The sequence below is a fragment of the Bombina bombina genome, chromosome 5, assembly GCF_027579735.1.
Source record: "Bombina bombina isolate aBomBom1 chromosome 5, aBomBom1.pri, whole genome shotgun sequence".
Taxonomy (NCBI): domain Eukaryota; kingdom Metazoa; phylum Chordata; class Amphibia; order Anura; family Bombinatoridae; genus Bombina; species Bombina bombina.
In genome coordinates this window covers 1,016,988,383-1,017,015,614 of record NC_069503.1, presented here as the reverse complement: position 1 = coordinate 1,017,015,614, position 27,232 = coordinate 1,016,988,383, and the positions used below count along the sequence as shown (strand labels likewise).

Sequence of the window (27,232 nt, the reverse complement as noted above, 5' to 3'; positions counted from 1 at the left end):
TTATATATGTAGGTATTAATATGCTGTTAGAGCTCCCATTTTTCCATCAAAGCTCCACTTCATGATATACTCAACCACGCTTTTGTATGTCACACAATATATACCATATGTCTAGTGAATAGTCCTGTACAGATAAGTGTTAAAGAATTGTAGGGGTTGGTATACCTCTGGCAGTTTGTGTGTTCCACTAGCTCTGCATAGCCCAGAAATCTGACAATGACTTGGTAAGCAATTTAAGAAAACATAATTATTAACATATATATGTGTTACAGAGGTCTATATCTTCTAATGCTCAGCTTCATGAAGTTGGTATATGCTATATTGGTTATTCCTCCTGATTTTCTTCATATAGCACATTGCTTAGAGGCAATCATACTGACAGGTGCCCTTCATCTTAGTTAACATTCCTCACAGGTTTCCCTAGGACTAGATTAATGATTATTATACGTGTGGTAATGAACTATACTATTGCTGCGGCACTCTCTGGTAAGGGATATCTTAGACAACTGGGCCTTCTGGTACTTGTGCTCAATGTTCATGGGTCTCCATACATATATATTACGCCCCTATCATTCTGAATTAGCACTATGTGCGTCCTACTATGGTAATTCTTAAGGGACATAACTTTACGGCGGGAATTTTTGTGGCAGCTTAATGGTTTGGAGTCTCCCTGTTTGAGTGTCTTCACCAAGTGGCATATAGTATATATTAATAATATTTTTATTTATTTTTTCCTTGCCCTTACACACAATCTCGTTGGGAGCTGCCTTCCCACCTTTTATGCCCAACAGCCCTAGAGACCCAAAAGCCCTCCCAGACTGATATTCTAACTAGCTCCGCCCCCCCTCCCCTATTTTAGAGCGGCTCTGGCCTGCTGAATCCCCCCCCCTAAAAAAATAAAACCTTGCTACTAACCCCCCATTTCGCCCCAATCTGTTCTGAATAGATAAACCATTCTAGGGATCATTACTATTCTTCTTGAGTTAAAGGTTAAAAAAAAATGAGGTCTCATAATTATATGCTCCAGTTACCCTTATCTACCACACTTGAATTTCTTTCTATCTTTAATTTTATATATCATGCGTTTTATGATCCACATGTCAGATATACTGTTATATCCCTTGTTAGAATCCATTTTCTGGCTGTTGAACTTGCAGACTCAATAATTTTAATGGTAATAAGGGTATCCTTATGTTCTAGTTCAATTATACTTTCTGTACGAGAAATGTATAGATATTCTTGTCTAATTTGTACCTGGACATATTTTTCTGTTTTGTTTTTATCACTTTTTACCTCAATAAAAAAATATTAAAAAAAAAAAAAAAGAAGCAGCGGTCTTAAGACTGCTGAGGCTGCGGACATCATTCCGCCCGATCGAATACAATCAGGTTGATTGAAACCCCCTGCTAGTGGCCGCAAATCTGCTTGGGGCGGCATTGCACAAGCAGTTCATCAAGCCATCAGCGTATGCTGTCGGCATTTAGCGATGCAGGGAGGATATGATTCGCTATAGCGAATCATGTCCACACGGGGTATGATAAATCTACTCCAATGTATTGTGTGTGTAAAGAATTCATAATTCTAAAATAATATTTAATAATGTGTTTTACTGTCTATTTACTGTAAATATTTATCATTCCAATGTTCTTTATAAAAGGGAAAATGTTATTTGTTTTTTTTTAAATTGATATTCCTATATATATATGTTTATATCTATACCTGTATATATTCATATATATATATATATATATATATATATATATATATATATACACATATACAAATACAAATATATATATATATATATATATATATATATATATATATATATATATTACATTAATATCAGATATATTTAGAAATATATATATATTTTTTTAAAAAGGACATTTTTTTCTGGGTGAAGGACATTGGAATGTAAAATATGCATAACACGCTTTGGGTTGCACGCTTTAGGTCTAAAGCACTGATGGGTTAGTGTGCGCATGAAGAATTAGTTATCTTAAGGCCTATCATGCAAATATTAAATATAATATATTGAAAAATATTAATAATAATGAATAATTATTATAGTTATTGTAAAAAAAATACATATCTACTCTATGGATATTTTTTTATATTTTAGTAAATTTAGAATTAGTGTACTCCTGTCAGACTTCAGTGTGACAATTTATTTTAATGTACTTTATTGTTGTGTTTGGTTTTACCCCTTATATTTTACGCTAGGTCTTCAGTTGCACTGACCCAATCGCACCCGTTTACTTTCAACTTGTAATACGCACACAAGTTAGAGCTTCACGATATTGCTTATTGCAACCCACTGTAACTTTAGTGCACCACTTGTAATCTAGCCCACTTAAAAAAAATGTGTGAGAGTTTTGATTATCTTTAGGCTACTGCATTGTCGCCTATACTTGGAACAGGTTTCTAGGTTTGCCTTCATGAATGATGGAATCATTTACATTTGTGAAATAGAAAAATATTGAAACTACTGTATACAGTTGCTTTTCCTTCTCTGGGAGTATACAACTGGCCTCTAAACCTTTACACAGTTCCCATGCACCAAAACAATAAATCAATGTGTATGTATTTAATGGCCTCCGCTGAGATTGCACAGTAAAACCCTATGGGCGCTGATTTACAACAAAGTTGCTTCATTAACTCAATTAAAGCAGCAGTGCCACCTACGCAGGATTATAACAGGATGAGTAAAGTGAACCCAAGGTATTTCAGCATAAAATGCTACATTAGAGATGTAATTATCTTCAGAAAACCAGGAATAAGGTTATTTTCACATATTTTGTAGCGTGGCAGCCATCATAAGTTCTTGTTGAAACAAAAAGACAAACTCAATTTTTAAAATCAGTAATGAAAAAAGTATTTTTTCTATGTCACATTTGTATTCTTTTCTACCTAAATTAACACCCTACTAATGTCTCTACTTCTAGCAATCCCAAAATTCAGATTACAACCTTGCCAAATAATCTTCTCTTGATCAATGTTCCTAAACTTGTGGACAAAGTCCCCTGCAATGATCCTTATTTATGTAATATATATTTTTGTATGAATCATATTAGTAGAGGGCTCAGCTCTGACATTCAACTCAATCTTTTAAACACTGCCTAAGTTATTTTAAAAGTTCAGGATTTTCTTAAGAACAGAGGTTAACTACTGTGAAGGCTCCTGGTCACAACTGGTTGGATAAGGGAAACAAATTAAGAGAAAATTAGGCTCCCACTGAAACAAGGATAAAGGCTGAAAAATAAATTCACTTGTGGTCCTTTTAAGATAGGAAGAATCCCTTAGAGAAAGGGGTTCATTAACTGGTACACGTGTATGTGTTGAGCGGGACATGGAGATAAGGACACCTTTAAGGCAGTTTATTGCTGCAGATATAGATACAGATGTACAGAATTAGCTGGTGTCTTCAAATAGTCATTTGGAGGATTCAATAATAGAGGAGCAGAGATTGTTTTAGTGAGGATTGAAATAGGGGTAGTCTTGTAATTAGAATAGAGGTAGACTTACAATAAATTAAAACACCAGGTAAGGGCTCCATGTACTAAGCCATCAATTAATCCAACATTGTAGACACGGATAAACTCGCCGTTACTCGCCACGGGCGAAATGGTGTCCGCTGTCACAATGTACTAAAAATCCACCCAGAAATAGACACGTCTAGCCCGCTGCGAGCAGTGGCGGATTATTGTATTGCCGCGACTAAGCTAATGTACTTAAAGGGACAGTACACTGTAAAATTGTTTTTCCATTAATGTATTTTAAATGACTTGTTATACCAACTGCAGAGTATAAAATATTTGAGAAATTCCATTTTCATGCTTATTTGTGTATATGAAGTATCCGATTTTGTGCTTTGAAACCATAGCCTATTACAATGGGTTGAACTTAAAGGTGATATTAGATCTCATTATGTTCTAAGTTTGTGTAAACAGACTTGCTTCCTTAGCTTTTATTTGGCTGGAACACCAAAGCTCAATACATAGAGAGAACAATGGAAAATGATCATTTTATTACTTAACTATCCTGCATCCCACTGAAAGTGTAATCTCTTCTGCTGGCTGTGTATACTTGGGCTATTCAATAGCCTATACTCCAGTATTAATTTGTTCAGTATAGGTGGCGATACCACAGGCTAAATCAGCTATTTCAAATGCTGAAATAGGAGTAAAGGAGCTACTTGTAACCAATTTAATACACTCTAGTAGGTTAAAAGGATCATTGGGAATAATTTAAAGGGGAGACATTTTTTGGGTGAACTGTCCCTTTAAATGTCAGTAGAATTGTATGGCCAATTATTAACACGTGACATGCAAGGTGTCAGAAACGTCATAGTAGTCGTGGGAAAATAATTTGGCTACTATAAAAGTGCAACTTTTCTAAACAAACTTTATTATTGTTCCACATTTTTTGAACAGTGACTACAGTGCGTTATTTTTGTAATATTTATTTACAAATTTAATATGGCTTCATCTGGATCTGATACCACTTCAAAATCCAAGAATCCTCACTTTTTCACATCAGCAAAACGTAGTTTTGATTGATATGATTATTGACTCTTATGATTATTTATTTGGATGTCGTGTCAAACAGACCAATTTTTCAAGGAGGAAGCTGATATGGCAAAGAATAAGCAATGCCGTTAATGCCCAGAGTCCTGGAAAAAAGGATGCCGAACAGCTCAAGAAATGTTATAACGACATCAAACGTTTCGCCAAAACAAAATTGGCCAGAGAAAAAAATTCTGCACGTGCTACCGGGGGTGGACCAGCATATGTGGCCAACTTAAATGACTACGAGCAGAAGCTTGTTCAGCGTTTGAGAGGTAAATGTATAACGTAATAATTGACGCAAAAAAAACGATAGTTCTGTGCTGCTGAAATCAATAATGTAAGTACAATGCTGATATTACTGCCTTTTATATATGTCTAGACTGGCATCTACATTGACTTTCCTATTGTTTTGTACCTTGCCCGCCACCTAAAAGGTGGCTAGGCAAAAATAACGAGGTGGGAGCGGAAAATGTAGCGAGTGAATAAATAGATTTTTTAGTACATTAGTTTATGCGAGTTGGTGGTCAAATCTGTCTATTTACAGTGAAAAATGGAGAGGTAGCGAGGTTTGGCGGATAAGTACGCTTGCAATTTTAAATATGCGGGTTTGAACATAGTTGACGGCTTTGTACATATCAGTGCGCGAGTTTTGATGCAAAATTTGTTGCAGGTAGCTTGCTGACTGCTTAGTACATGGAGCCCTAAGTGTGAATTTTAAACGTATTGACACATTGTTGCTTGAAATGCTTTTCAATACCACAACCCCACACAATCACCACTTGCCCTATTTGTAGGGATGGGCGAATGTTTAAGCAACATTCGCAAAAATGAAAATTAATTATAACACATTGGTTAGTTAATTTGTACAACATTCTAACATTTGTTTAATCATGTAATAGTATTTCTTATGCTTTCTTTAAATTTAATATTAAAATTATGCAATATTATAAAAAGAAAATATATATTCGATCTAATTCGAAAATTACAGTAGCATTAAAAAATCGGAAATAACTGTAAATTCCACACATTCGCCCATCATTATTTATTTGCTGAAGCCAATCTGGACTTCTTACTTTAGGCTTGTTACTGCAATTTTATTAGCAAAACCTTCATTGTTTTACAATATGTGTTCTCACATCTGACGAGATTAATTAAGAACAGATATGTAGCAGAGTTAGGTTTTGGTTAGAGTTAAGGTGAAATCTGCAGTGTGCACTTCTAATTCTAGGAACAGTAAAAACCCACAACTTGCAGACTTAAATTTGCATATTAAAAACAGGACACAGCTCACCACAGTATGTTCAAAAACTGACACATTGCTTGCCTGGACGTCACTTCTTAAAATAATTATCGCCATTCCATACCTAGAATAAACCACTGTGTAGCCCAGGACTGGATACAATTATTAGCTTCCTTACATGGATTCAGTTCTCTTACAGTGAAATTAAACTCTAAATATTTCTATCATGCATATATTTCTTGTGTGTAAAATAGAAACATTACAGGGCCATAATGGTTGAAAAAATAAGTGCTCTAAATTGTTAAACACACAGCAAAGTACTGCTTGGGACCCGCAGAGCACTGCTTGTTAGAAACTGCCCCTGATCCAATCATCAGCACTAGTTGTTTAGCTGTGATTTCCACTTGGGACAAGAAGTGCTATATTGCAGGGGTTAAACACACAGTAGTGTAGGGTCGATAGTCTTAAAATGACATGCTCTAAGACAGTGTTTCTGAACCACGGTCTTCAAGTACCCCCATTAGTCCAGGTTTTCATTATAGCTGAACTAAAGCACAGGTGAAATAATCAGCTGATCAGTAACCATGGTAACTAACCTGCTCTCACCCATCAACTGATTATTTTACCTGTGCTATAGTTCAGCTATAAAAAAAACTTGGACTGTTGGTGGAATTTGAGGACCGCGGTAGAGAAACACTGCTCTAAGAAATTAGAGCAAGTATTTTTTCATCTATTATGGCCCTTTAAAGCATTTTATTTTGAACTAACAGAAAGTACATGTTTGTGCTATATTAGCCAGTGGGATAGAATCTAACTGGCTTATAAGAAAAACTCCCACACCTCTATTGGTGGACAGCCACCTGTCCCAGAATCATAAAAGCAAACTTTTTTTTCCTCATTCCAGGAACATCTGTTTGTTTTTTATTTTTTAAATAATAAATTAAATTTTAATTTTTTTCTCTTTTATATACAAAAAATAAATAAATTAAAAAGTCCCTTTACGAATAGTGACCTTTACAGTTTTTGGATGTTCTTCAATAATAATTACAAAACCTTAGAGATTACAGGGGTTAATTATTTCCATATTGAGACACAAGAAAGTGCACATAGTTTTTTGACAGCATTACTAATTAATTACACTGACCTTTCTCTGAGGTGTGGATTAGCTGACATACAATTATTAGATGCAGTCAATGTCTGGGTGACATTTAGACTTGTTAGAGATACATGGGTGTGCAGCAGCAAGAGGAATAGAGTAAAACAGTGTCATTTATTACAAAAAAATCATACTGGAAATGACGTAAACAAAAACATAACAATGGGACCAAGGTGTGTTGTTATTCACAATTGATTAACCCTTTTGTGACAGGGTTAAAGTGTCTACATCGGAACACCTGTTCCGATGTAGACAAATTGAAACTACGCGATCGTGCATACGATCGCGAGATTTCAATTATTGGATCGCATCTGGGGGGCGTCCCTACAACCCTAGGAACGCCCTCCAAACCGCGATCAAGTCCTTGAAGCACAGAAGGCTTCAGGACAGCCGTTTGTTATGACGTTCTATTCCGTCATAACGGCTTTAAAGCCCAGTGTAAATATGACGGAATAGAACGGCATAACGGCGTTAAAAGGTTAACTATATCATGAAATAATTAGTCAAACATAAGTTAAGTGAACAATTGTGATACATAGATTGATTGATTATTTCATATAATCTTCATATCTTCTCATATCTGCTTGCCCTGGAAATTAATGCCATACTTCCCAACATTCACCTGGTAAGCCAAAGCTCAGAGAAAGATGAGTGGGTTGGGTTGTGGGTGTTATTTGGGTGGAGCTAATAGTGGCGGGGGTGGAGCTTATGGTTTTCTGTATTGGACATGGAAAGGGAGAGGTTATATGGGCATGAAACCCTAAAATTTTCTTTCATGGCTTTAGGTAGAACATACAATTTTAAACAACTTTCCAGTTTACTTCTATTATCAAATTTGCTTAATTCTCATATTATTTGTTGAAGGAGCAGCAATGCAGTACTGGTTTCTAACTGAACACATGGGGGTGAGCCAATGACAATCGGTATATATAATTATGCAGCCACCAATCAGCAGCTAGAACCTAGGTTCTTTGCTGCTCCTAAACTTACCTAGATAAATCTTTTAGCAAAGGATGAAAAGAAAAGGAAGCAAATTAAATAATATAAGTAAATTGGAAAGTTGTTATAAATTGTATGCTCTGTCATAATCATAAATGTCTAATTATGATTTTACTGTCCCTTTAAGCAGGGTATGGGGGGAGTCAAGCAGTCCCTGTTTTCACACTAGACACTAGTGGCTAGATTACGAGTTTTGCATTATGAGTAAAAAAGCAGCGAGCAGCATTATGGGTTATAACGCTGCTTTCTCACTACTGCTGCTATTATGAGTCTTGTAGGTACAGCTGTTCCGCACACTTTTTTGGCCGTACCGCAAATTAACTTATGCAATTTGCGTAAAGTCTTTTCTCAATGGGACTTTCATAGTGCCGATATTACAAGCTTTTTCTGGGAGGCCAAAAAGTGAGCGGTAAAGCCTATCCTGCAAGATTCGTAATGCATTCTAAAGTCAGTAGTTATGAGTTTTACGCTACAGAGCTGTACCATAAAACTCATAACTAAAGTGCTAAAAAGTACACTAACACCCATAAACTACCTATTAACTCCTAAACCGAGGCCCTCCCGCATCGCAAACACTAAAATAAAATTATTAACCCATAATCTGCTGCTCCGGACATCGCCGCCACTATAATAAACATATTAACCCCTAAACCGCCACACTCACGAAATAGCAAACACTAGTTAAATATTATTAACCCCTAATCTGCTGTCCCTAACATCGCCACAACCTACATTACTGTTATTAACCCCTAATCTGCTGCCCCAACGTCGCCGCCACTATACTAAAGTTATTAACCCCTAAACCTAAGTCTAACCCTAACCCCCCTAACTTAAATATAATTAAAATAAATCTAAATAAAAATTCCTATCATTAACTAAATTATTCCTATTTAAAACTAAATACTTACCTATAAAATAAACCCTAAGATAGCTACAATATAACTAATAGTTACATTGTAGCTAGCTTATGGTTTATTTTTATTTTACAGGCAAGTTTGTATTTATTTTAACTAGGTAGAAAAGTTACTAAATAGTTATTAACTATTTACTAACTAACTAGCTAAAATAAATACAAATTTACCTGTAAAATAAAACCTAACCTGAGTTAGACTAACACCTAACCTTACACTACAATTACGGTAAATAAATTAAATTAATTAAATACAATTACCTAAATTACAAAACCAAGTAACCAAGTAACAAACAGTAAATTACACAAAATAAAAAAAGAAATTATCAGATATTTAAACTAATTGCACCTAATCTAATAGCCCTATCAAAATAAAAAAGCCCCTCCAAAATAAAAAAAAACCCTAGCCTAAACTAAACTACCAAAAGCCCTTAAAAGAGCCTTTTGTGGGGCATTGCCCCAAACAAATCAGCTCTTTTACCTGTAAAAAAAAAATACAAACAACCCTCCCAACAGTAAAACCCACCACCCACACAACCAACCCCCCAAATAAAAACCTAACTAAAAAAACCTAAGCTCACCTTTGCCCTGAAAAGGGCATTTGGATGGGCATTGCCCTTAAAAGGGCATTTAGCTCTATTGCTACCCAAACCCTAACCTAAGAATAAAACCCACCCAATAAACCCTTAAAAAAACCTAACACTAACCCCCGAAGATCCACTTACAGTTTTGAAGACCGGACATCCATCCTAAACAAAGCTGGGAGAAGTCCTCAGCGAAGCGGCAAGAAGTCCTCAACAAAGCCGGGAGAAGTCTTGATCCAAGCTGGCAGAAGTGGTCCTCCAGACGGGCAGAAGTCTTCATCCAGACGGCATCTTCTATTTTCATCCATCCGGAGCGGGTCCATCTTTAAGACATCTGGCGCAAAGCATCCTTTTCAAACTAAGTCTTCTTCCCGAATGATTATTCCTTTAAGTGACGTCATCCAAGATGGCGTCCCTTTAATTCCGATTGGCTGATAGAATTCTATCAGCCAATTGGAATTAAAGGTGAAAAAATCCTATTGGCTGATGCATTACGCTGCTTTTTTGCAGGTGTTAGGCTTTTTTCAGCCGGCTCTCCCCATTGATGTCTATGGGGAAATCGTGCACGAGCACGTAAAACCAGCTCACGGCTGACTTAAGCAGCGCTGGTATTGGAGTGCGGTATGGAGCACAATTTTGCTCTATGCTCACTTCTTGCCTGATAACGCCGGGTTTATGAAAACCTGTAATACCAGCGCTGTAGGTAAGTGAGCGGTGACAATAACGTGCAAGTTAGCACTGCACCCCTCATAACGCAAAACTCGTAATCTAGCCGTAGGAAAATTATAGGAAAGGTAAAGCTGCAAGGAACAACAGGGTAGAACCACAAAGCCAATGTGCAATATATAGGACAGATATGATATGACATATATAATAATGTGCAATATATAGGACAGATATGATATGACATATATAATAATGTGCAATATATAGGACAGATATGATACTACATATATAATAATGTGCAGTATATAGGACAGTTATAAAATGTAAGATATATAATAATGTGCAATATATAGGACAGATATGATATGACATATATAATAATGTGCAATATATAGGACAGATATGATATTACATCTATAATAATGTGCAGTATATAGGACAGTTATAAAATGTAATATATATAATAATGTGCAATATATAGGACAGATATGATATGACATATATAATAATGTGCAATATATAGGACAGATATGATATTACATATATAATAATGTGCAGTATATAGGACAGTTATAAGATGTAAGATATATAATAATGTGCAATATATAGGACAGATATGATATGACATCTATAATAATGTGCAATATATAGGACAGTTATGATATGACATATAATAATGTGCAATATATAGGACAGTTATGATATGACATATAATAATGTGCAGTATATAGGACAGATATGATATGACATATATAATAATTTGCAGTATATAGATCAGTTATAATATGTAATATATAATAATGTGCAATATATGGGACAGATATGATATGACATATATAATAATGTACAATATATGGGACAGATATGATAGGACATATATAATAATGTGCAATATATAGGACAGTTATGATATGACATAATAATGTGCAGTATATGGGACAGATATGATATGACATATATAATAATTTGCAGTATATAGGTCAGTTATAATATGTAATATATAATAATGTGCAGTATATAGGACAGATATGACATATATAATAATGTGCAGTATATAGGACAGTTATAAAATGTAAGCCATATAATAATGTGTAATATATAGGACAGTGGTATTATGTAATATATAGTACAGTTATTATATGTAATGTAATATCTAATAATGTGCTGTATATCAGATAGTTATAATGTTTAATATATAACAATGTAGAATATATAGGACAGTAGTATTATGTAATATATAATAATGTACAATATATAGTACAGGTATAATATGTAATATATAATAATGTACAATATATAGTACAGGTATAATATGTAATATCTAATAATGTGCAGTAAATCAGAGTTATAATATGTAATATATAATAATGTACAATATATAGAACAGTAATATTATGTAATATGTAATATTGTGCAGTATATAGGATAGTTATAATATGTAATATATAATAATAATGTACAATATATAGGACAGTTACATTATGTAATATGTAATATTGTGCAGTATATAGGATAGTTATAATATGTAATATATAATAATAATGTACAATATATAGGACAGTTACATTATGTAATATGTAATATTGTGCAGTATATAGGACAGTTATAATATGTAATATATAATAATGTGCAGTACATAGAACAGTTATATTATATAATATATAATAATGTGCAGTATATAGTACAGTTACATTATGTAATATACAGTATAATAATGTGCGGTATATAGGACAGTTACCATATGTACTATATATTAATGTACAATATATAGGACAGTTACGATATGTACTATATAATAATGTACAATATATAGTACAGGTATAATATGTAATATATAATAATATACAATATATAGTACAGGTATAATATGTAATATATAATAATGTACAATTTATAGGACAGTTGCTATATGTAATATATGATAATGTACAAAATATAGGACAGTTACCATATGTAATATATAATAATGTGCAGTATATAGGACAGTTACTAGATGTAATATATAATAATGTGCAGTATATAGGACAGTTACTATATGTAATATATAATAATGTACAATACATAGGACAGTTACTATATGTAATATATAATAATGTGCAGTATAGAGGACAGTTACTATATGTAATATATAATAATGTACAATACATAGGACAGTTACTATATGTAATATATAATAATGTGCAGTATATAGGACAGTTACTAGATGTAATATATAATAATGTGCAGTATATAGGACAGTTACTATATGTAATATATAATAATGTACAATATATAGGACAGTTACCATATGTACTATATATTAATGTGCAATATATAGGACAGTTACCATATGTAATATATAATAATGTGCAGTATATAGGACAGTTACCATATGTAATATATAATAATGTGCAGTATATAGGACAGTTACTATATGTAATATATAATAATGTACAATACATAGGACAGTTACTATATGTAATATATAATAATGTGCAGTATATAGGACAGTTACTAGATGTAATATATAATAATGTGCAGTATATAGGACAGTTACCATATGTAATATATAATAATGTGCAGTATATAGGACAGTTACTATATGTAATATATAATAATGTACAGTACATAGGACAGTTACTATATGTAATATATAATAATGTACAATACATAGGACAGTTACTATATGTAATATATAATAATGTGCAGTATATAGGACATTTAGTAAAGTATATTTTATCTGAGATTTATCAGTGTCCCAGACATAGGCAACTAGAGTAGGGCTTGTTCTGAATGTTTGTGGGTGTGTCTGGTAGGTCACTGTGCATGTCTGGGTGGGCTTGAGTGGGTCTCCTAAATATGGGGGGCACTGGGGGGCTGTGGGTGGGAAAGAGGGACATACCTCTAATAGTGTCCTGAATAAAGCCAGAGAGTTTCATTCTGTTATAAAGTAAAAAGCAGGAATAGTCAAGCCCACAAGGCAGATGTCATTTTATGAATGTGCGAGCGGACAGTTGGCATTTATCATTGCACCGGCAGTTCTTGTGAAATGCTGGTGCAATACCGCCCTCTGCAGATTCGCGGCAAATCGGCCGCTAGCAGGGGGTGACAATCAACCCGATCGTATTTTATTGGGTTGATTTCTGTCCGCCGCCTCAGAGCAGGCGAACAGGTTATGGAGCAGCGGTCTTTAGACCGCTGCTTCATAACTTCTGTTTCCAGGCTCGCCGGAAACACGGGTCATCAAGCTCCATATGGAGCTTGATAAATTGACCCCTCCGTCTCTTCTGGGACACTTTATAAGCAGGTTAGTGTCTAAACAGAGCAGTATTAATATAAAACAAACTAACAACATGTGCAGCATTGCTGATTGGGTGTTAGGTGTGCTAAACAAGCACTGGGAATCTATATATAGTATAACTGACCATCTTCTACTAGCTTAAGCCCTCCACCTAAATTCCAGTCCTCTTAAAGGCTAATTTAACTTATTCTCCACATATTTTTTTTTTTTTTTTTTTTTTTTTTTTTTTTTTTTTTTTTTTATTGAGGTTATTTTCAAGGCACACAAACATATTACAAGATGCAGAGAACAATATAGGATCAGTTCAACATTAAAGTAAAATGCGTTATACATTATAGTGATAAATTTAGGAACTGGGGTTAGAATAGGTTGCCTTTTCAAATATGAACCTTCTAATAGAAACATAGGAGGCCATTCTCCACATATTTTTAATTAAGAAAAATGAAACAACATTGCAGTATACAGTCATTATTTTTTTGTTTTAAAATAGCTCAGATAAAGTACACGTGTTCCACTCCCTCCAGAGACTGGATTACCTCCATAATACTTACAGGATCAGTGAGCACCTTGTAATTACAAGACATTTCTGTTGTCCTGTTGCAGAATAACATATCAACCAAGTCTAAACATTTTAAAACAAATTAACATCTTGTTTGCTTCAATTGTTTTTAAATAGCCAAACTACAATTACTACTTCATTTGGAGGAGCAATTCTAGGCTTGAGTGCCTGTAAGCTGGCAAGACTAACCCTTGTCATATTGCCTGTATAAAGTGCATTGTTTTGCAGCTGTTATATGTTAAAGCCAATTGGGTAAAGAGATATAGCGTGGTAGCCATGTGTAGTCTGCGGTATGGTTTTTTTCAGTTCAGAGAATTAGAAAAGCCATAATTTCCATATCTTAATTATATGAAGAACTTGCTAAATAAATAATGAAGGTATATATAGCAAAGTTGATTTATTATGCATAACTAAATATTTTATATTAAAATAGTAAGGTGTTTAATGTCCTTTTAATTCTGATGGCAAGCTGCGGCTACAACATTCTACACAGTGATTGATTAGCTCAGAGCACAAGCTCATTTACTTTTGTTTTTAATTGGCCATAACAAAGGAGACAAAAACACAGATTCCAGCAGACTTCTCAAGATCTCCATCACTTACCTGCTCTTGATTTGTAAAACCTTGTAAAACAATTGTGTTAACAAAATGACAGTGTTAATGATTTTAAATAATTTATTTTGCAATGCAGTGCTCAAAAGCTAATATTTGATATGAGTTTAATGTCCCTTTAACCCCTTCGCTACAGGGTATTCAAGAGAAAAACTTGCCCAAAGTACCGGAGAATTTTTAGCATTTTTGCTATCACTCCATTTAAACAAAAATAAAGCTTTGGAATTTTTATTTACCATTCTGTGGCCCTCTCTGCATCAGACAGCGGTGGTGCCAATCATTGGTGGGTGGGAGGATAAGGAAGGAGGCGGTGGGTGGACCATCGCTGTAGGGGGGGCAGGAGGTGGGTGGGAGATGCGGGACCGCTACGCTACATAGTAACGGTGAACAGCAGCAGTGAGTGGGAAGGAGGGAGAAGCAGGGAGAGGGGTTCCTATAGTGGAAAGTGGGGTAGAGGGTGGAAAAGCGATCTGGGAGGGGGAGGGGGGTATGCTTCCTTATCTTATATCTGTTTGTAAAGCAAAGCTCAATACTTAGAAAGGACAATGGAAAATTAACATTTTATTACTTAAACTATCCTGCAACCCACTGAGACTGTAATTTCTTCTGCTGGCTGTGTTTACATAGTCTGTCAATAGCATATACTCCAGTATCAAAACTTTTAGTATAGGTTGTGATACCACAGGCTAAATCAGCTATTTCATATGCTGAAAAGGGGGTAAAGGAGCTACTTGTAAACAATTTAATATACTACAGCAGGTAAAATGGATCATTGTGAACAATTTAAAGGGAAGAACATTTTTGGGTGAACTGTCCCTTTAAGATGGGGGGTGATCATTGTGAGGTGGGGGAGGGAAGAGAGCTGTTTGAGGGGGTCAGGGAGGGATAAGGGGGTGGGATGTGTCAGGTGGTAGGGTAATCTATACACTAAAGCTAAAATTAACCCTACAAGCTACCTAATTAACCCCTTTACTGCTGGGCATAATACAAGTGTGATGCGCATCTGCATTTAGCGGCCTTCTAATTACCAAAAAGCAATGCCAAAGCCATATATGTCTGCTATTTCTAAACAAAGGGGATCCCAGAGAAGCATTTACAACCATTTGTGACATAATTGCACAAGCTGTTTGTAAATAATTTCAGCGAGAAACCTAAAGTTTGTGAAAAAGTTTACAATTTTTTTTTATTTGATCGCATTTGGTGGTGAAATGGTGGCATGAAAAATACCAAAATGGTCCTAGATCAATACTTTGGGTTGTCTACTAAATTCTTTTTATATAGTTTTGATAGATAAATATAAAAAAAAAAAAGTGGCAAAAATGCTAACAATGCTCTGGTCTTTTGGGGAAGTTTTTGGGGCCCATTTATCAAGCTCCGGATGTCAGAAACAACAGTTATGAAGCAGCGGTCTAAAGACCGCTGTTCCATAACCCACATCGCCGAAAATCAACCCGATTGAGTACGATCGGTTTTATTGACACCTTCCTGATTGGCCGCGAATATGCAGGGGGCGGCGTTGCACCAGCAGCTCACAAGAGCTGCCGGTGCAATGCTGAATACGGAGAGCGTATTGCTCTCCGCATTCAGCGAGGTCTGGCGGACCTGATCCGCACTGTCGGATCAGGTCCGCCAGACCTTTGATAAATATCCCCCTTTGTCTGAAATGCCCGATCCTTAAGGGGTTAAAGTAGATAACCCAAGGTATTGATTTAGTCCCATTTCCTGTCACTATTTGGCTGCCAGACACGATCATATAAAAAAAAAAAAAAAAAAGTTACGTTTGGGTTTCTCACTGAAATTATTTACACACAACTACAGAAGTCATATGACAAATTGTTATAAAAGGTTCTCTGAGATCCCCTTTGTTCAGAAATAGCAGACATGCAGCTGTGCTCCTTGCTTGAAATTCCTGGCAATGAAAGAGTTAATCAGGTAGATTGTAAGGTTAATTTTTGATGCATTGTAGATATTACCCTCACATCTGACACCTCCAACTCCTTGATCCCTACTTTATACCTCCGAAACAGCTCTTCCATCCCTCACCCCCCCCCCCCCATTAGTCAACACCATCTTAAGCACTGGTAAGCAGTTTAGGGCTTTTTTTATATATATATTTTTTAATTATATTTTTCCTCTAGTGTAGTGATCCCTCCTCAAGCCTCCCATCTTTCTGATCCCAAACTTCTCTTTAACTCTCCCCCACCCACTAGTGGCGGCCATCTTAGGTATTGGCAGTAACCCGCTATTATTAGGTTGGGTGCCCTCCCTTCCAATCCACCCTTTTTCCATATTGTAGCTTTCTATCTCTCGCTTCAAAAAAAATGTATGCAGCGCAAAAATGTCTAACTGGCTGTTGGATTTCCAGCATTTGCAGGTTCCAGAATTAGCTTTTTAGCCTTTTTTAGGGAGCGTAGGACAAATACAATTTTTACACAAAAGCAAAAGGTTTTAAAGTCATCAAAGATCAGACACACTTATGAGGCCTCTACACAGAAATTCTAACATAAGCTACACAGGAAAAACAAAACATCACCTGTCTGATGAGACATCGATTGGGTGTTTCAGTCCTGAACCATTTTTAACAGAGTCTTGCCTTACGATTCCTTGTGGTCGGTTCTTGTCTGAGGCTGGTGTAATTAATTCCCCTGAGGGTCCCTGGTATTGGGATTGCTCTTGTAGCTTAGCTTTTTTCTCCTGAGGTGCTTCTTCGTTTTGGAGTGCAACTTGAGTCCCGACACCAGGATTCTGTGATGAATTTGGCCCAGTGCTGTAAAACCAGGCTCCTGATTTGGTGAGGATTTCTTGTTGTTTTCGGCACAAATTACATACCCACATTACCTGAGCATAGATAGAAAAGAAGGAGGTTAGCTAGTGTCTTGAGCGATACATTTTTATAGCAAAACTCATGCACAATACAGCCATCCTTAAAGGGAAAGTCTAATCCCAATAAAACTTCATGATTCAGATATGTCATGCAATTTTAAGCAAATTTCCAATTTACTTTTATCATCAAATTTGCGTTGTGCTCATGCTATTCTTTGTTGAAAGCTAAACCTAGGTAGGCTCATATGCTAATTTCTAAGCTCTTGAAGGCCACAGTTTTTTACAACTAGACATCGCTAGTTTATGTGTGCCATATAGATAACATTGTGCTCACTCCCGTGGAGTCAGCACTAATTGGCTAAAATGCAAGTCTGTCAAAAGAACTGATATGAAAAGCAAAATCTGTGTCTATAAACATTTTAATGAACATGGGGAAAATTGGCCAGCCGGGACACCGGGACTTTTCCAGGCGGCCAGTGAGCCACCGTTGCTGTAGTGCCACATCTTTGGTTTGGGAGGTCACTGAGTGAGCCTTGTGCACATGTGTAGCACATTTCTTTAAGGTCGCTTCACTCCTGACAAGGATGTGCGTGCCTATTCCAGATGAAAAATGGCTCTAGGCAAGGTAAGGGGGCTAAGGCTAGTCTTCTGACATTTCCAGGGCCGCTCTGGTTTCCCAGTCCGGTGTTCTAGGAGATTAGCCAACTCCGTCATTTCCGGTGACGTGGAATCAGCTGTCTGACTGCAAATACCCTGCATCAAACATATATACGATGCACTGTAATTACCCCGTCTTCATTATCTTAATGATGCGGTGATAAGCTGGGGAATGTGATGATGCGGTGGAGCGCATGTGTAGTGAAGGAATTTGCGGTCAGACAGCTGATTCCACATCACAGGAAGTGATGGAAATGGCTAATCTGATGCACTGGCTAATCTGTCAGAACACCGGCCCTGCAGCTTATATTTTAACTGCATATCTTGGAACTATTGTAGCTCCTCCTTTGTTAGTACTATGCGTGTGATTTGAAATAAATATTTAATCACACAGATGTTTTTTAACCTTCTTTTCTCTACTATGAGGCTACAACATCATACACAAAGTCTGGGACTGCTTATTGAAAGTCATTTACCAATAAGTATTATTACATATTACACTTTTCTGTATCCCTATTAGGCACATTTTTTTTTGTATTAATCCTCTTTTCTGGTGTCCATCACAACTATGCACTATAATACTGAAACACAATAAAATAATATGAGTAAAATAATAAAAACAAAAAATGCATTGTCTTGAATGTTGATTTAGCTTTTTACAATTAAACTTAACTATTTTACAAGATTAGTTTAAGGGGATTTGCACTTTATGTCACTATTACAAACCAGCAAAATGCTGACTGCAGCAAAGGAATATTCAAATTTTACATTCAAATATTACATATAAATATTGATTCCCATAGACCCACACTTAGGTTTTATGAGCATCAACATTTGCTAAAGAGAAAAATACCATAAAAACAAAACACCAAACACAATTTAAGAAAAAAAACCAACAACTATTCAGCACACATTTGGCATTTGTTAAGAAAGAAATAATGAGGTCAACATCTGTTATTCTTAATAAATGTGCTTAAATATTCAAACATCCCTAACATCAGGCATAACAGAAAGGAATTTAAGATGAGAACTGCCACTGGATACAAGTGCACTTACCCAAACTATTACTGCTAGATGAACTGCACTACAAACAAAACCATCTCTCACACTGGATTCATTTCATTAAACACCCAATTTGTTGAATCTCTCCAGCTCTAAAGCTTTACCAGTTCCTGAGTAATTCTTGCAGCTGAATTACTAAATAACACTTCTCACTCCTTTATTTAATGAATCAGCTGCCTGGAATAACAGGAACTGGTGAAGTCAGAGAGGAAGGAGACAGCTTTTAGTGAATTTTGCCCACTGATCTTATCCTAGTGTTCAAGAAACAACATATATGACTCAACAAGTGTCTACCATTTATATTGCTACTCAAGTCACAAAAATCTCTTTAACTACCTTTCTCTAAAAAAATCTCCAACCAACAAATACACTGTCTCAGGCTCACATCATAAAATTACTATCAGTCCTTAGCTATTTTGGGTCAGAATACAAGTGGAGGGGTAATTAACGTTCCCGCTCGATCGTTAATTGTGCTAAAATAAGCTTTTGCGTTCGTATTATGAGTTAAAAGTAAACTGTTTTTGCTTGCGTGATAACCCAACAAACGCGCATAAAGCCGAAGTTAGAATATTGCATGCATGTTTACGTATTCCCCCATAGAAGTCAATAGAACAAAAAAGTGAAAAGAAAACACCCTACTTGAGCGCAAACCTGATCGCATATTCTCATATGCGCTAACCCGACATGAAAATATGAATATTTGCCATTCCAATGTTATTCACATACAAGAATGTGTTCTATTTATTCTCAAATAAATATGTCTTCATATATCTGATGGGTTTGTTGGTACAATATACATTTATATCTCTCTCTATATATATATATATATATATATACACATAATTATATATAGATATAGGAATATCTATTTAGAAATACATAGAACATATTATGATATGACAACTTTTCCGCCTGGCTTCCTCAATTTCTCTCTACAAATATACCAACCATAATCCTTGGGGACTTCAACATTCCCATTGACAACCTATCTCCCCTGCTGCCTTTAAACGTCTTTCACTAAGATCCTCTTTCAGTCTCTCACAATCCACCCTATTCCCTACTCACCGTGATGGACACTCCATCGACCTGGTATTTTCCTATCTCTGCTCTATATCTAACCTAATCTGTCGCCCTTTTCCCATTTCAGACCATCACCTGGTCACCTATAATATTAATACAACAGCTAAACCCACTTCTTCATCCCGCCCCTGCACCTGTAGAAATCTACACACTGTGGATCTGCTCCAATTTTCAAAAATCATTCATGATCCCCTCCCTCACACTTCCACTATAACCTGATCTCGCTACAGCCCACTACAACAACACTCTCTCCTTGGCACTAGACACACTTGCCCCTCCCCAACTGCACAAAAGATCACTCTGTCAGTTACAGCCCTGGCACTCTCAGCAAACACACTATATGCAACAATGCTCACGTACTGCTGAGCGTGCCTGGAGAAAAACTCATTCTGAACCTGATTTCATACACTATAAGTTTATTTTTCATTCATACACTTCTGCTATTCACTTAGCCAAGCAAACCTACTTCTCTTCTCTCATATCTACTCTTTCCTCAAACCCTAAATGACTCTTGTCCACCGTTAACTCTCTCCTCTACCCACCTGCTCCACCATCTCGGTCTGTCTTTAGTGCTCAAGACCTGGCAGACTACTTTTTAAACAAAACACGTACTATCCGAAACAACATCCCAACACCAACCTGCAAACTTCCAACAGGCCCAGTTACTCCCTCTGCCACCCTCTGCATTTTCTATCCAGCCACTGAGAATGAAGTCTCTTCGCTACTATGTTCCTCACGCCTCACTACCTGCCCGCTTGACCCTATCCCTTCCCATCTAATACCCCCCATTGTCTTCCACCCTCACTCCTACTCTCACTCACATCTTCAACCTATCTCTCTCTACCGGTTCATTCCCATCTTTTTTCAAACATGCAAAGGTCACTCCCATACTCAAAAAACCCTCCCTTGACCCTAACTCTCCTGAAAGCTACCGCCCCATATCACTGCTTCCACCAACATCAAAACTCCTTGAAAACTAGTTTACAATCGCCTAACCCACTTCCTGTCCACCAACTCCGTGCTTGACCTCCTGCAATCTGGATTTAGCCCCAAACACTCAAATGAGACTGCCCTTAGCAAGTTTACTAACGATCTTCTTTCTGATAAAAGTAATGGCCACTACTCCATACTCATCTTTCTTGACCTTTCAGCTGCCTTCGACACAGTTGACCACCCCCTCCTCCTTACACAAACCTTTAGCTCTTTTGGCCTCTGTGACACTGCACTTTCTTGGATTCACTCTTATCTTTCTCACAGGTCTTTATCTGTGTCATTTGCTGGTGACTCCTCCTCTCCAATGCCTCTGTCTGTTGGAGTACTTCAAGGATCTGTTTTTGGGTCCTCTACTCTTCTCCATTTATACTTCTTTACTGGGTAAACTTATTAACAGTTATGGCTTCACATACCACCTCTATGCTGATGACACCCAGATTTACCTCTCCACCCCCCGCTCTCTCTCCCCCTGTCCTTTCTCATGTCAGTGGCTGCTTATCTGGTATTACTTCCTGGATGGCCTTTCACGACCTAAAGATAAACATGTCCAAGACTGAGCTCCTTCTAATCCACCCTCAAGCTCTATGTCAACTTCTGACTTTTCTGTCTCTGTTGACGGCATCATCATCTCCCCAAGTCCGCTGCCTCGGAGTTACACTTGACTCAAATCTATCCTTTGTCCCCCCACATCCAATCACTTTCTTCATCCTGCCGCAACCACCTATGCAATATTTTCAAGATTCGACCTTTTCTGAGCCCTTACACCACAAAGCAAATAATCAATTTCCTTGTTATTTCCCGACTTGATTACTGCAATAACATACTTACTGGCCTTCCTCTTTCCCACCTCATCCTCCTTCAATCCATCCTAAATGCCTCTGCCAGGCTAATCCACCTTTCCCATCGCTCTGTATCTGCTGCAGCTCTCTGCGAGTCCCTTCATTGGCTCCCCATTCACAGCAGAATTAAATTCAAAATTGTCACCCTTTCATACAAAGCTCTCACCAACGGCGCTCCCCATTACCTATCCTCTCTAATCAACAAGTATACTCCAGCCCGCCCACTAAGATCCAACAATGACCTGCTCCTTGCATCTTCAACTATCACCACTTCCCATGCTAGACTGCAAGACTTCTGTCGTGCAGCACCTACCCTCTGAAACACTCTCCCTTGTGCTGTCAGGCTTTCCCCCCTTTCTTCTTTTAAATGCTGCCTGAAGACTTTTTTGTTCAGAGAAGCCTACCACCCAACTCAGTAATAAATTAATTTCACTTCCCTCATTAACATCTTTCTCAATCTTGCAGTCCTCATCTCCTACTTCTCAACCTCCTATCCTTCTAGATTGTAAGTTCCCACGGGAATAGGGTCCTTAATTCCTCCTATATGTGTTTGTAAAATGTTTTCTTGTCTCTTACAAGTTTTATAACATTGTTTTATCTAAATGAATTGTACCCATGGACAGTGCTGCGGAATATGTTGGCACTTTATAAATAAAATATAATAATAATAATGATATGTGCAGAGCATTGGAATGTCAAATATTTACAGTAAATACACAGTATAGCACTTTATTAAATATGAATATTGCATAAATATGCTTTTTCATGTTGTTCTCTACTTAACTGAAAAGAGCTCCAATGCACTTATATATGTATATATGTGTGTACAAGTGTATTTATGTGTTTATATGTGTATATATGCCTGTAAATACATATATACACATATAAATACATATGTACACATATATAGACATATATACGGTACTGTGCAAAAAGCCACCATTAGATTTGTAGTTTTAGCAATGGTATACTGACCATATATAATTATTTCTCAGTCTCTTTATTAGAATACTACCAGATAATACAAGATATTTATAGGCAGTATTTAAAAAGTAAAAAAAAAAATCAGAAAAAAATGCTTCTATAGGCTAAAGTGGCAAGTATTTAGTGTGACCTCCCCTTATAATTGAGCAATAGCAGGAACCTTAAACCTAAATAGAATGGAATACTAATTAATGTCATTGCTAACACCTGTATTTGTCCTACTATTTCATGTAAAAATGACTGCTGTGAAAAAGGTCTATAACACCAGGTTTGTGGAATGAGTTTAATTCATTGGAAGCTTGCTAATAAGACCAACTTTCAATCACATAATGCCATTCAAAATGCCAAAGATCAGAGAATCTGACAGACATAAAATAATACTTTTGGACAAGCAAGGCCACTCTCAAAGGGAAATCGGCAAACAAACTGGATACTCAAGATGATATATTTAAGCTGTTATAAAAAAATTTGAAGAATCAGGAGAGGTTAAGGGGAAAAAAATGACTGGAAGGCCAAGGAAACTTTCAAAATCTGATGAGAAGTTTCTCAGAGTTACTTCTTTGATAGACCAGAAGAAGCCCAGCAAGGACCTGGCTCAGCATCTGGCAGCTTCATCGGGATGCCAAGTTGACCCTTCTACAGTCCGAAGAAGCTTGACCCACAATTTATTCTTGTGGAAAGGTAGCCGCCAATAAAATACTTTTTCGGAATTGGAACAGGGTGAAAAGACTAAGATATGCTAAAGCTGATAAAGATTAGAATAAAAGATCAGTGGAAAAGAGTATTATGGAGTGACAAATCCAAGTATGACATTTTTGGGTCCAATTGTCGACAATATGTGAGAAGAAGAGTTGGAAAGATGTGGAAGAATGAGTGTTTGCGGCCTTCAGTGAAACATAGTGGAGGGTCTGTCCTGTTTTGGGGCTGCATTTTCTGCCAGTGTTGTTGGTGACATTGTCCAAATTGATGGGATCATGAATGCTGAAAAGTACAAACAGGTTTTAATTCATTATGCCATTTCTTCTGGAAAGCGCCTGATTGGGAATGGTTTTATTTTTCAGCATGATAACGATCCCAAGCACACTGCTAATGCAGTGAAATCATATTTGGAGAGAAAACTGACAGTCATGGACGGCCTCCACAGAGTTCAGACCTGAATATTAACATTATAATAATAATTAATATTATTGTGCAACTTTTGAGTTTTGCTAAAGCTTTCTGAACGTTCTGAAGCTGAGTAATCATTCTAGCGTAAATCGCGATTGCCCTCAAGCGGTCGCCTTTAATTTCAACTCGTAATACCAGCGGTAAGCCCGACGAGCACAAACCCCCGCAATAAAGCCCTTATCGCTCGCGCACAAACATTTGCGATCCAATCGCAATCTGTCCTTTTATGTTCTAACAATACTGGAATACAATATAGTTTTCTTCTTAAATAACTTAATAAATCTCTTTAAAATTTACTAAGGCATTTTCTAATAAAATACTATCTTAATTGTTGTACCAGTTATATATTATGTTTAATTATTTATATCTGGTGTAGCCAGAAGAGTTTTAAATATTTAGGTTCTTCAAAGAAAAGACTGATGCACATATTAAGAATCAAAAATCATTTAAGTGGTTTTTAAAAATATGATCATAAAAATAATAAAGTATAATTTGTCGTATGATTCTTTGATGAGATAACATTATTAAAGAAAAGCAGACATTAAACAACATTGCTACAGCCATCATTTTGTATATGTATTGTTTTTTGCTTTGCTTTGTTTTTTTAAAGGTACATGAAAGTCAAAATTAAACTTTAATAATTCAGATCGAACAATTATAAAAGACTTTTCAATGCACTTTTGTTATTAAAGTGATGGTAAACTTTAGCTAAACAAATTGCCATTGAAAAAGTATATGTGTACTTTTTGTTTTTTTAATCTATCTGTGAAAAGGGTTAAATATGTTTCTATTACAATATTATGCCGGCCTTCTGGCCGTTTTATGTTTTTTTTAATGACAATTCCAAGGAACATCCAATCAGTGTGTGTATCATATGACACTCTTGAAGTCTAGCCCTTTGAAAGCCCTTAGGAGGCCTATGTAGGGAGTGGGTGGGACTGCTCTCTATGTTACAGCCCAGCCAAAAAAGGAAATGAAGGGGGGCGGAGGAACAGAAGATGCCAAGCAGGATTATAAATCTTGTATTATAAAAAATATATACAAAAAAATAAGTTTGCGGTTTTGCTTGTACGCTAATATATTTTTAACTGCAACATTATTAAAGTCTGAAATTTTTCCATCACTTTAAATTTACTTAGTTCCTATCCTTTGTTGAAAAGCATACCTAAGTATGTCACTGGCTCAGCAGATGTGATAAGCTAGAACCCAGAGGCACATTGCTGCTATGTAGCTTACTTCATGTATTTGACTCAGATCTTTCTTTCACTCCTCACATTCAGTCATTGGCTAAAGCCTGCCGCTTCCACCTTAAAAACATCTCTAAAATTAGACACTTCCTTACACAAGACACAACTAAGATTTTAATCCACTCTCTCATTCTCTCCCGCCTTGATTACTGCAACTCTGTCCTCTCTGGTCTCCCCACGTGCCGCCTAGTTCCTTTACAATCCATAATGAATGCCTCTGCCAGACTCATCTTCCTTACAAGTCGCTCTTCATCTGCTGCACCTCTCTGCCAATCCCTTCACTGGCTTCCTCTTGCCTCTAGGATCAAACACAAAATTCTCACTCTGATATACAAAGCCCTCAACTGCACTGCTCCCCCTATATCTCAGACCTTGTCTCTAGATACTCTCCCTCCCGTCCCCTTCGCTCTGCTCACGACCTCCTACTCTCCTCCTCTCTTGTCACCTCATCACACTCCCGTTTATAGGACTTCTCCAGACTGGCTCCCATCTTGTGGAACTCTCTGCCTCGCTCCACAAGACTCTCTTCTAGTTATAAAAGGTTCAAGTGCTCCCTAAAGTCTCTACTGTTCAGAGATGCATACAACCTACGCTAACCTTACTTTATACCAGTTCCTCTCCTCCATTGCTATCCCCTGAACCCCCTTAGCATGTAAGCCTAAGAGTCCAGCTGTTTGTAGATCACCTTCTTAAGAGCTGACTACAACAGTTCGACTCTTGGCAAGGCCCTCTACCCATTTGATCCCAATAATTGTTTTGTTGTACTCCGCCTTTGTTTATAGCGCTGCGGAATCTGTTGGCGCTCTACAAATAACCGATAATAATAATAATGTATTTAACCCCATAGTTATATGCAAGCAACAGTGCAATAATAAAAAGCACTAAAACATTACAACATTTTCTGTTTGCACTTATCCCTTAATCTGCAGCCTAATATAGCAAAATATTTTATAGTTTTCATTTCAGAAATGCTACTTTATTTGTTGCAGGAAATATATAAGGTGCATCTAGTCTGAAGACTGCATTCCTAGTTTATTTCTTATTCAACTTCACTTTAATCTCAGTTGTAATTTACTGGACTAAATGATCCATAAAATGTACAACCCAATAGCTCCTGGATGTCTCAATGTAATTATCTTAGTTTTAACTGCATGCATTACTGATGTTTTCACAAATTGTATTGGGCAGAGTGGGAGAAATGTCTGCATACAGAGCTTTCAAATGTTCCCCTCGACATCCGTTCTGCCATTCAAATGTTTCTGTTCAACATATGTTAACATTCAGTTTTGAATTGTGACTTTACAAAATAGAATATTAACATTTGAATATTGAATGTAACAATCAAGTATTATATTTGAAGTACTTAACATGTGCCAGTCTTGTTTGGCTACTATTAAACCAAATTCTCTACCCCAAGGCAGAACATGCTGTGATCTGAGATGTCATTGCAGAAAATGCAGCATGTGTGCAGAAAGAACTGGACACATACAGTAACTATTAGTGCTTTAACATCAGGCGCTGAACTTTTAATTTCCCCTTAACACAGTGCAGCCAGAGCGAAACGCTGTTTGAAGAGAACAGTCAAATATGAAGCAGCACTGCAGAGCAGTAGCACACTGATTGATGACTGCCTAGCCTTTCCATGGGGCCAAATTATCAAGCTCTGAGACCGCTGCTCCATAACTTGTCTGCCTGCTCTGAGGCGGCGGACAGAAATCAACCCGATCAAATACGATTGGGTTGATTGACACCCCCTGCTAGCGGCCAAATGGCCGCAAATCTGCAAGGGGCAGTACTGCACAA

The 27,232-nt window shown here is 36.6% G+C and overlaps 1 protein-coding gene across 2 annotated transcripts in view; it reads right to left on the bottom strand.

Annotated features, from left to right (window-relative positions):
* RIMS2 (regulating synaptic membrane exocytosis 2) overlaps positions 1 to 27,232 on the bottom strand; it is a 1,281,054-nt gene that overhangs the window by 894,795 nt on the left and 359,027 nt on the right. For both annotated transcript variants that reach the window (XM_053715268.1, XM_053715269.1), the window contains exon 3: positions 17,111 to 17,415. In XM_053715268.1, the coding sequence (XP_053571243.1) occupies positions 17,111 to 17,415 (305 nt within the window). The remainder of the gene's footprint in view (positions 1 to 17,110; positions 17,416 to 27,232) is intronic.